At 41.9% G+C, this 12755-nt stretch overlaps 1 protein-coding gene across 2 annotated transcripts in view; it reads right to left on the reverse strand.

Annotated features, from left to right (window-relative positions):
• Positions 1 to 7349: 7349 nt before the first annotated feature.
• Positions 7350 to 12755, reverse strand: part of LOC131243272 (transcription factor TGA4-like) — a 22491-nt gene continuing 17085 nt past the window's right edge. For both annotated transcript variants that reach the window (XM_058242496.1, XM_058242497.1), the window contains exons 7-9: positions 9973 to 10244; positions 9443 to 9679; positions 7350 to 7817 (exon numbers count right to left, since the gene is read on the reverse strand). In XM_058242496.1, the coding sequence (XP_058098479.1) occupies positions 7665 to 7817; positions 9443 to 9679; positions 9973 to 10244 (662 nt within the window). In that variant the 3' untranslated portion in view covers positions 7350 to 7664. The remainder of the gene's footprint in view (positions 7818 to 9442; positions 9680 to 9972; positions 10245 to 12755) is intronic.

Raw genomic sequence — 12755 nt, forward strand, 5'->3', positions numbered from 1 at the left:
TACCAACCCGACCTCGACCTCGGGAGACGGCCTCGACCATAGACCTCGACCTCAGAGGTTGGCCTCGAATACCGACTTCGGCGTCGGGTATCAACCTCAACCTTAGATATTGACTACCACCTTGTAATAGAAACATCTTAGAATATATAAAAATAAGATTACCCTCCGAGATCTTCGCCAAGGATCACGTCGAGAAAGGCACGATATACCCAGAGAAAGATCCACTTTGTGATATGTAATTATCCAACAAATTCATTGCCATATACATAAGTGATGTCAACAAATTATCAATATAAACCCTTGCCATGGAACAAGGTAGTCACAAATATATTGATTCTACTACACCTACTGTGAGTCAATACGCCTGACTTACGCATCGGAGGGTCCCCGACCTTAATCGGCGCCCCCAATGCATTCTCTTCTTCTCCTTTAATTCAGGTACCCAGTGGCTTGCAAGAGGTGAGGGAAGGATCAACAAGAATTTTGCATCAATAGTTTGATGCCGTATGTGGGAATGACAGTGAAGCCATCACTTATCATATCTCCATCTACCCCTACAATGGCTAAAAAGATGAAGAGGGCCTTAACCGCCATTGCTGCACCAACCCCCATATAAGAGGAACAACCTGAAAATATCGAGGAACCACCTTTGGAACATCATACCGACCATATTCCAGTGGTGGCCTTGGGTAGGTCTCACAACATAATTGATCGACTCATCTCCTTGGAAAACCAAGTCGAGGCCCTACTTGGCAACGTAGATTGTGTAATGCAAATACTGGAGAGGCAACAGCCACCTCCCGACCATGAAACAAAAGTAGTTACGACAATCGAATTATCTCAACCTCCCCAAGCACCTCACGACTCATACGTAAAGCAGCAACTAGGGTAGTATAGTCAGGCCTCCGCATGTACAGCAGGAACAACCGTGCTGGCAGACTCTGACCTACGCCACACCTTAGAAAGGAGGATGCCTAAGAAGGCCCCCGAAGACGTCACAGAGAGAAAGGTCTTATGGGAGGTAGAACTCGAGGAGATCCAGGGCCAGTTCGGTGATATTCAACAAGCATGTCGAGCTTGAGGACTGACCTCTGTGGAAGCTATGCTTGAGGAGGTCAAACCCCCGTTCACTGATAACATTATGAAGTATCAGCTCTCGTCTAGGTTCTGGATGCCTCAGATCACCCCTTACTCCAGTTCGGGGGATCTGACTAAACACCTTGAATTCCTTTAGGGCTTGGATGGAGTTTTATGGTGCATTCGGATCCGTAATGTGTCGAGCATTCTCTTTGACTCTAACAGGAGCAGCACAGAAGTGGTTTAGACAACTGAAGTCAAAGTCTATCAATTCTTTCGTTCAGCTCAGTAAGGCTTTCATCACTCAGTTCATCGGTGGGAAAGATAGGAGAAAGTCATTAACACACCTCCTTACAATCACTCAAAGGAAGGATGAGCTGTTGAAAGACTATATTATCTGCTTCAATGAGGAAGTAGTGCAGGTGGATGACTATTCTGACTAGATAACTCTGGCCGCCATGGTAGCTAGCCTTAAACAAGGAAAGTTTCTCTCATCTATTGGTAAGAACCCCCTGAATACCCTCGCTGACCTACTTAACTGAGCTAGAAAATATTCTAATGTCGAGGAGTTCTTTAGTTCACGAAGAGTTACTTGAGAAGAAAACAACTCGCTAAGGACAAGAAGCAGAGGGAAAGAAGGGGAGCCCTCTACCACTAACGCCAAAAGAAAAGAGGATGACCAAAATCGAGGCTAGCATACCAACTGACATCTGGAAAGTTGCTTCCATTGGTACACTCCCTTGAACACCAAGCCGAAGCAAGTACTTAAGGAAGCTAGGCAGAGTAAGAAAACCTGATGACCGATCTAAAGCAGTCAACCAAGCTCATTAATAAGGCTCATCGGCCAACCCCGACCTCGACATCAAGTACTGAAGGACATACTGACTATAAGACATGGAGGATAAGCTCTTACCTTATCCATGGAATGCTAATCATCTAAAAATCTATTACCCATGAGGAATTCTAACGGGTGAAATGATTGTGCTTGATTGATCACCTCGGTAGAAGCTACTAGTGTTCGACTATGAGAAACCTCCCTCAGTTAAAGGGAAAAAGGTTCTCCTCTTTATTTTTACTATTTTATCTCTATGTTTGATTGTGAGTGACCTCCCATTGTAAAAGGAAAAAATGTGCTCATGATACTGCTACCTTTTCTCCTCTACTATTTTACAAATTTTATAAGGAAAGAACTTCCCCAAGTCAAGGGAAGAGAATTTCTTTCAAATCCTGACTATCTGAGCTGTATGATCGACCATAAGGACTTCCCTCAATTTAAGGGAAGAAAGTCCTTCTTAGTGCTCGGCTTATTACTACGTCTAGTATTTAATGGTCGACCAATTGATTCTATCATGCATGACCTATTACTACATGCTCAACCATCGACTATAAATCGACATGCTCGACTTCACGACTAGAAAACTACATGCTCGACTATCGTATTTACTAAGTCATCATACATGACCACCCACACATAAAGGCAACAAAATCGAGGAACATACATGGAATGAGCTGACCTTCTTATACATTAGTTCAAAAGTTACTTCTCGAGCTCATAAAGTATAGAGGTCGGAAGTAGGGGGCTACTGTTATGGGTAGGGGTGTACAAGAACCGAGCTAGCTCGGTTAGCTCGCTCGACTCGACTCAAAAAAGCTCGATTCGACTCGGTTCGAAGCTGAGTTTGAGCTGATTTTTTGAGCTCGAAAACGAGTTTGAGCCGAGTTCAAGCTGGCCCTAGCTCGACTTGACTCAGATCGAATCCAGCTCGAATCGAACCAGTTCGGTGACTCGGTTACCTTGATATTGATGTTGCTCACCAAGTGTTTGATGAAATGACTCAACGCAGTGTGGCTGGTGGCAAGGAAGGTATGTACATGAAATAAATACCCTTTTTTTTCTTAGTTTTTATCTTGCTTAAAAAGTGTTTGATAAAATAGCTTGAAAACCATTGCTGCTATTTCTCATACAGTGGGATTTTGAAGGTGCAGTCCAGGTGTTTGTGGAAATGTTGCATAGACAAACTCAGCTCGATCTTGGCTCGAACTGGTCCGAGCTGTTGATTAAATCGAGCTGAGCTGGCCAGTCAGGCTCGAGGACCGAGCCGAGTCGAGTTCGAGCTGAGGTCAGCTAGTGGCCGAGCCGAGTCGAGCTGAGGCTAGCTCGACTCGGTTTGACTCGATGTACACCCCTAGTTATGGGTAAAATGGAGCTAAACAAATGTATGAGACAAATGAGACAAGCAACCAAATTCAATGACTATGGATTGCTTGAGAGTCAGAAAATCATCATGACCTTTGGTGTCGACTACTTTCTACTTCGGCCTCAATTGTCACTTTAGCCCTCGGGTACCGACCTCGGTCTCAAGGGACGACCTCGACCTCAGAGGTCAGCCTCAGATACCAACTTGACTTCAACCTTAGAGGTTGGCCTTGACCATAGATCCCGACCTCGGAGGTTGGCCTCAGATACCGACCTGACCTTGGGTACCAACATCAGCCTCGGATACCGACCTCGACCTCGGGTACCAACCTCGACATCAGATATCGACCACCACCTTAGAATAGAAATATCCTTACAATATATAAAGATAGAATTACCCTCTGAGATCTTCGCTGAGAATCACGCCGAGAAAGGGGCAATATACCTTAGAGACAAATCCACTTTGTGATATGTAACTAGCTAATAGATTCATTGCAATATACTTAAGTGGTGTCGAGGGATTATAAATAGAGACCCTTACTATGAAATAAGGTACACACAAATATACCGATTCTACTACACCTATCGTGAGTCAATATGCCTGACTTAGGCATCGGAGGGTCTCCGGCTTTAACCGGTACCCCCAGTGCATTCTTTTGTTCTCCATTAATTGCAAGTACTTAGTGGCTCGCAGGAGGTGAGGGCGGGATCGACCAAGTTTCTGCATCAACACTATCCATTGATCAAGTAGGCCCCCGCATGCATAAAATACAGGCTTCAAGATTCATGGGTTACATAACAAAGGATTAAAATTAAATTTTGTAAGATATAAGACATACACTTAGGGGGCATTTGGATTGTAAGTTATTTAAGATAAGCTACTTACATTTTAAATTGATTATCTTGATTTCTACTTATTAAATTGAAGTGATTAAGTAACTTTACATAATAATAATAAATTACTATAATTCATTATAAACCAAACTTACTTATCTCAAATAAGTAAGTTATCTACTGCTAGTAGATACGTTACTTATCTATTATTTAGATACCACCAAATAAGTTATTTTTAACTTATGTTAAGTTAATTTATTTTTTTCACTTAAGTTAATTTGGTAAATATGATTGTAAAAGTGACTTGTGTTGACGCTGTGATCTAGATGCCCTCACTAGACCGCTGCGCACCTATAAAAGTAAATAACAATGGAGACCCTGGCTACAGCAGAGGACCCTCCAATGCCAAAGTTAGGGCAATTGACTCTGTGTCTATTAGAACCTAGGTTATATTTTTGCGTATCTTTCACTATATATGAGGCTCTTATTTATAGTCTCTTTCTTGCCAATAACGTATATGGCAATGCCTTTATATGGTAGACGCGTAATACGGAAGGGATCTCCCTCCGAATGTGTTGTAGTTGTTTCCTCGAGATCTTCGAAGAGATCTTCTTTTGATAAGATCTCCAAGCGGTCGGGATTCAAGGAGATCGTGATAGACGGCCAAGGTCGACCTCTAGGTCGGGTGGTCGAAGTTGACTTGGAGTCGGAGGGTCAAGGTCCCACAGATCGAGCCGAACTGTTGATGCGGGGCTTTGAGGCAGGTCGGGTCCATATTGATAGTCGTTAACTGGTCATGATAAGATCTTGACCAAAGTCGAACCTACTGTTAGCGGCCGATCCTCGAAATGATCGTGAAGCTTGTTCTCGGCTGTCGGAGCCAAGCTCTTATCTGACCTCCTTTACTTGTGCTTTGTGTTCTCTCATTATGGTTGTCTTAGTCAATCCATTTTCACCTATAACAACTTATGTGCTTAAAGCTATTTATCCCCACTAGGCTTTTTTTAAAAAAAAATGCCTTTTAACTTTTCACTTTTCCACTCAAATATCTCATGGTCCATATCAAAGGAGGCCCCACATGATAGATCGTCCACATCGAAGGTGGGACCCACATGATAGATAGTCCACATAAAAGGTGGGCCCCACACGATGGATCACCCATATTAACATGGGCTCACATAAATGGATGGTCACATCAAAGGTCCGCCCCAATGATAAATAACCCACATCAAAAATGGGTAGGTTGTTGGACAACCCACTTCAAAGGTGGGGCCCACGCAATGGATAGTCCACATCAAAGGTGAGCTCTACATGATGGGCCGTGGACGTTAAAGTTGGGCCCCACATAATGGATGGGCCACATCAAGGCAGCCTCACACGATGGGCAACCCATATTGAAGGCGGGACCCACGTGATGGACTGTCCACATCAAAGGTAGGCTTTGCACGATGGGCAATTAATAATGGTGACACCTTGTGTTGTCAAATAATAATAATAATAATAATGGTGAGCCCATGGATGATCCACATCAAGGTGGGCCCCACATGATGGACGATTCACATTAAAGGTCGACCCTAATGATGAGTGGCCTATATCCAAGGCGGGCCCTCATGATGGATGGCCCACATTGGAGGTGGGGCCCGTATGATGGATGATCCACATCAAAGGAGGGCTCCACTGATAGATGGTGGATATTGAAGGTGGGCCCTACATGATGGGCGGTGGATATTGATGGTGGTCCCGACATGATGATGATCTACATCAAAGGTTGGCCCTACGTAATCGACAATGCACATTAAATGTCAGCCCGCAATGATGAATGACCCACATCCATGGTGGGATCCACATGATAGACGACCCACACAATGAACTATCTACATCAAAGATTAGCCCCACATGATGAATGGTGGATGCGAGGGGGCCAAACAGACTTACAGAAATGATATTGGAAACCAAACATACTTTTTCACATTGTGATTGATAAGCACGTTGTTTATCAAATATACTTACATACTTAATAAGCAGAAACCAAGACAAGCTACTTGTGGCATAAGTAACTTATCTAAAGTAACTAACAATCCAAACAGTCCCTTCAAGTCTGGTTGGGCTAAAATGACACAAGCACAAGCCCAACCCAAAACTGACGGGGCCATGCATGCGTGGCCCAAGCCTGGCTGATGGGCCACGGTGATGCGTCCAAAGCCGGGTTGGGCTCTTCAGGCCAGGTGCATGGACCAATAAGCCCATGGCCACCCTTGTGAAGAGTATCATGGCTGGCATGTTACCATGTAAACACATGCAGCTGTAGGTAGAGGAGAGCTACCAAATGGAGCGTGGACTGTAAACATATGCTGCTGTAGGTAGGGAAGAGCAGAGAGCTACCAAATGGAGCGGAGACTGCCTACCGAGTAAACTCTGTGGAGCCCACCGTGTTGTATGTCTTATCCATGCCATCCATCCGTTGATCAGCTCATTTTAGGGCAAGAGCCCAAAAAATTCAAGTATATTCAAGGCTCAAGTGGGCCACACCAAAGGAAACATTGAGGATAATGACATCCCACGGTTGAAACATTCCTAAGGCTCACAGTGATGTTTATTTGTTGTCCAACCTGTTCATTAGGTCGCACAAACATGAATGTAGGGAAAAACACATATTTCAGCTTGATACAAAACTTCTGTAGCCCCCAAGAAATTTTCAACTGTAGGCATTCAAGTTACACTGATTCCTGTGGTGTGGTCCACTGGAGCTTTGGATATGCTTCATTTATGGCCTCATCCACATACACCGAAGTGGGCCCCACAGTTTACTCAGAGTGTAATTTGTGTCCTACCAAATGTCATTTGGCCATTTTCTCTTCTTTAAACAATGTGTATTTGCAATTCAATTAACTTGTGCATCCAAACAAGGCCTTAAATATCTTCCACCTAATGTCAAGATAGGATGATGGGCGACGCGCCTGATGGATAGAAAAGCTATCTTATTACAATACAAATCTACAAAAGCATCGATCTGCTTCAGTATAAAGCCCTCATTGACAAGGGCAAAAAAAAAAAAAAAAAAACAAACAAAAACAGTTAAAAAAGAGACATGCTCCACGCATCAAAGAGGAAAGGAACACTAACCTTCAAGTGAGATCTCTCAGGTCGACGGACTCTGATAAGAAAGAAGAAAGAAAAACATCATAGATCACAATCCATGATACATGATCATACAATTCAGTCCCCAAACCATTGTAACATGTATGGAAAGTTCATCGCTCCACCAAACCATATATTTCCAATACATCAAAATAATCCCATGCAACATTACACCATAATATACAGCATGTATTTGAGATAATCGACAAAAACTCTGATAACAAGTGGGACATCTGAGCTTCGTACAGGAATATTTACACCATTCAATCACAGACTGCTTGAAAAATGTCAGCAGCTTATATTACACCAAGGGCACTCCAATAAATATAGCTGCTGCTGAAGGGGATGATCTTCTCTGTGGCAGTTGGCAGTCGCATCCAAGAGGCTGTATGTAATGCTTCGGGTTGCATTATCTAAATTAGGCTGGTTCACGAGGACGAGCTGCCCAGAGGGAACTTAGGGCCCGAAGGCGTTGGAAATAATCGCCCAAGGCGAGCAGACCTCGAGCTGCTTGGCGGACAGTTAGAATGCGACGCATCTGATGCAGAGCCTGCTGGCGAAGGTGGTCTGCCTGTTTGGAAAATATACTTTCATGATCAGTAACAAAGGCATCGGATTTTAATAGATCTGTAATACAAGCTGAAGCAATTCCTTTCAGTTGAGCATCCAGGTTCCGGACCATAGTTCAAAAACCTGAAAATTCGACCTGACTCAATCTCCAGCTGGGCTGGGTTGACCCAAAGAACCGACTTGGCTTATTTAATATGAATATTCGAGTAATAATGGATAGCTGATATGTTTTGACTCTCTCTCTCTCTCTCTCTCTCTCTCTCTCTCTATATATATATATATATATATATATATATATATATATATATATATATATATATATATATATACATCATAGAATTCATCATCATCTAAGCCTCATCTCGTGGACATGAAATGCATGGCCTAATGGTAGCAGTTGGTTTCTCTTGTTGAGGCTGTGGGTTTGAATCACACGCATAACATACTTTTTATATTTAAAATTATCACCCAGTGAGTGAGTTGGTTTGAATCATGCCGAGTCAATCTTGCCAGTGAATTTATAGATGACCCGGATTGAAATCCCATCAAGTTGACTTCACTGAGTTTCAAATCGAGACACAGTTTGTAGAACTATGTTCCAGACTGTTCAGACTATCAGATGGATGGACTGACATTCCAAACGTACATGAAAGTCTGCCTCAGATTCCAATAAATTGCATAGAAAAAAGGCTTCAGATGCTCAATTGGATTAAACCGCCATAACTCCATTTGATAAAGTGCACTGACCAAAGTGGAGCTAGCCCCACTTCATAAAGAGAACCAGCATCCAAATTGCACTTGCTAACATTACAAGTCCAACTTGAAGCATACGGAATCACAATGGGCTGGCCCCACTTTGAACATCTGTACAATGAATCACACGAATTGCAATTCAGTTTAACTGATCATCCAAACCTGCCCTAATTTTTAAAAAAGTAAAAAAGAACAGGGTTTTAAATCCAAATCCGATTCTTCAAGAAGAGTAGAAACATTGTTGAATATATAAGCTGCTCGCATCCAGCAAAACAGAAAACAACTGAGTAGCTTCTGCATTGGGGTTAAGACGGTCAAAGGCAGTTACCTTCCTTGTGCAGAACAAACGTGTACAAACGAGGGGAAAATCCATATGGAAAGAACTGACTTGATTCATTATAAGATCGTGTGTGGCTAAATCAATGCATGGAGAGGAATTATATGACCCTGGAGTTAAGAATATGCAGAGTATCCTCGAGCATCAAGTTGGGAGAAGTGAACCCCATGTATTGGTTATCTAGGCCGTTGATCTGATGGGTTCCAACATGGATATGCCATGCCCCCAGAGTCCCCCAGATAGGAAGCTCCTACCCATACAATGCATGGCTCCTTCCTTTTCACTTCGAATATGGACCTTTGCTATATTCTCTTCTTCACAGCCAATTTGAAGACCACCAATTGAAGGGTAGCGACTGTTTGATCAGGAGGAATTTTCAGGAATCCCCGATCAATGAAGGGACCCAACAGCTCAACATTGGAATCTCTGGATAACCAATCCATGGGTCCCACATCTCCAAACACGGATCAAGGATGCTGTGCATATCCTCCGCTCAAGTATCATACAATTCCTCATGCACAGAAATGATGTGTTACCTGGTTTACAAAGCTAACAAGGGCCTCCAACTTCCCCATTGCTGTGGCCATCTGTCCCATATAGTTCGCAACACCAGAAGCCCCCAACGGTTCAGATACCAGTGTCTCTGAGAGAGTCTGCTGAAGTTTATCCATCCCTTGAGAAAGAGCATCTTCAGCTTGCTGAGATGATTGTTGCAGGTTACAGACTTCCATTAGCTGTTTCTCTGTCAAGGGGTCAAGGTGTTGAGTGAGAACCTGTAAACAACATAAAGCAAGCAAAAGAGGAAACAAACTCAGTCATAAAACAAAGAGCTACTCATATATGACATCCAGATGTCAAAGGAAAAGAACAAAATTCATTTGAAAATTTTCAAGTTTCAACCTTTAATGCATTCCATGCATGTATGTTAACATATATAGAGTGATTGTTGGGAACTTTCACAAATTCCCTGAACATAGATTACAAAGGAATGAGTGCAGGGTGCATCAAAAGCATGCAAAGAGTAAATGAACTGGTTGTCTGATGCCAGAACTGAACTGTGCATTACCTTCAGAACCTCTGAAGGACGAAACCCTCCTATCCATAGGAAGAAACGTTCAGCAGCAGTCTTCCACATGCCAGACATCAAATAGAAGACATCTGACTTTGCAGCAATTGCTTTCATACGGAAAAGATTGTCGTAGTGACTCATTCCACTTTCTACAAGCATGTCAAGCTCTATATCAGTTATATGAGCTTGCAACGCAGTTCTTAGCTCAAGAACCTGTCTATTTTGCTCTTCAACCCAATGTCCATACTCCATCTGAAATGCAGCAACTCCTACAAGATCCCCATTAGGATGGTATCAGAAACACAAGCAGATGATGGTACAAGGAAACAATTTGATGGAACCCAATTAAAACCTTAGAACGAAATTGGTGCTACAAAAATAAAATGAAAATAAATAATAAAAAATAGAAACGAAAGAAAAGAAGAGTTCATCGTTCGCTTCTTATTGAGTCTCTCTCGTCTTGGAAGTCTAGCCCTGTTTGGTAGACACCTAAAAACGAGTTCATCTCCTCATTTTAGTTAACATTAATTATGTATTACAGATCAATATCTCTAATACATAATTACCTGTACTCATTTTTAGGCGTCTACCAAACAGGGCCTAAATTTTTTGGAAGGCTAGATAAAGAAAATAGACAGCTTTTCTACAAACAACTTGGTGTTTGTGTCATTTAAAGAATACCAAAACTAGCATACCCTTAAGAGCATTATTGTTACTTTACTACACTTGGAAGTAGCATAAACTAGAAAGCATTTCAGTCACCTCATTATAACTGCACTTCAAACATTTTTACATATTAAGGATTAAGGCATAGAACAGAAGAAAATGAGAACTCACTCAAAAACAATCAATTCTCCATTCCTCCTCAGAAATTATCAAAATGGTACAAAAGCCACTCCAATAGAATATGCAGACCATATGAATCCTGGTGCAAGGCCACAAAGAATGCAGAGGGATTTATTATTGTTTGTGCCAGATATGAGGATCCTTTGGGAATCTTATAATCTTTTCCATTGACAGGTCTGCCGCCAAACAGTGCCAGTATTGACCACCTTAAGCCCTCCAACCTTTGGTATCTTCCATCTATTCATCCAGAACAGTTCCGAAGTTCTTTCAACCAGACATTTTTCTGAAGATCATAGATTGTTTTGTTCTAAACTCCCTAGACCCCCGACCATCCAATGCCTGAAATATTCCCTGGATGGATGAAATTTTATTAAGAAGACAAGCAACTTAGAATGAAGGAAGAAAATCCCAGATGAAAAGAAAAGGATGATTTACTGCTTTTCCAGCCAGGGAATCTACTTCTGAATTCGGCCAATATGAGAGAAAACCACTTGCATGCCCCCACAAAGCTACCTTGCCTCCTCTTTCCAGTCCACCGACCGCCGTGCAAAGGGATCTAAGGATCAATTCCATCAAAGAAATTCAAACACTCTCAATCACCAATACCCTGACTGAAACTTCACAAACTCTTTCAACCCTGTCCTAAGGGCTTTTGTTTCCACTTTGGATGAGTGATATAGACCTTATGGGTGGGAAACTCCTCTGCCATGACCCAGTTCTGCAGGGTCGAGTTTTCAGCTCTTTTTTTTTTTTTTTTGATCAATAGATATCATATTATTATCAAATCACAATCCAGAATTATCATGCATAGACAAAGTCTCATACATGTGACATTGTTGAAACGACAGAAACCTGGTCTCAATGTCTGAGACGATGGATGAGTTTTCAGCTCATTTTGGCAGGGTTGCAATTAGCTTTTGTTGATTTTCTGTTGGGGGTTGTTGATTAGTTACCTTGCTGTTAAAAGGGAGTTTTTTTTAGCTGTTAGCCAGCATGATTAGCTAGGATCTGGGATTAGTTGGGATCTGTAGAGGTAGTTGCAGAAGCTAGTAAAAAACGAAGCAAAGCTTCTCCAAATTTTTGTCGAAGCGTTCAATCAGAGTTTTGTCAAATGAGGCAAGAACACACTGGCCTCAAGAATACCCTCCTCATCCTCCAGCCATCAATGCAAATATCCCAAGCCCCCTTCTAGTTAAATGCCCATTTGTTCGTGAAAGAAAGATATATGTCAAGGCCCAATAACCCTCTGACACACTGTAACTATTATAGCTACATTGCCATTCCACTCTGACTGCTTAGTGTGAATAAAACCAAACATCTAGAAAAAATAAGAAACGCTTTTTCTTTTTTTTTCGCCTCATCATGGTTTTGTTGCTGGACAACAATGCCGAAGTTGAAGTGGCAGTAACTATTATACCGTGTCAGAAGTTGCCTTTTTATCATTATTTTCTTCATGCTATGACCAAATGGATACCAAACCTTGTCATGCCAATAATCAACTTATCACAATCCTTGATATGACCTAGACCTGCTCACTTTGCTATAACCTAATTATGCTAACTCAAATCTACCATCATCATCCTACATTGCAGCCTTCTTACCCTGCCTGTGGACCATAGCCCAAAAGGAAAGGCCCAATGAATTCCTTAGGGGTTAGGGCCTGTTTATTTCACTGACTTTGTGGTAAAGTAACATAAATGGGCCATCATTACTATTTCACAATGTCTGTTTAAGCCAGTATTACGGCACATATTTTTAGGGGCAAAAGTAGAGATGTAAAATAGGAGGAATTTGTAATCATTACAATTTCACATTGTGTTGCAGGGGAAATTCCAATACATACAGTAACATCAGTTGATTTGACATTCAAGTAATGTAAAATTGCTATCATTACATTTTTACAATGGATAAACCAAACAATGTAATTGGTGCCA

Source organism: Magnolia sinica, chromosome 4, assembly GCF_029962835.1.
Source record: "Magnolia sinica isolate HGM2019 chromosome 4, MsV1, whole genome shotgun sequence".
NCBI lineage: Eukaryota > Viridiplantae > Streptophyta > Magnoliopsida > Magnoliales > Magnoliaceae > Magnolia > Magnolia sinica.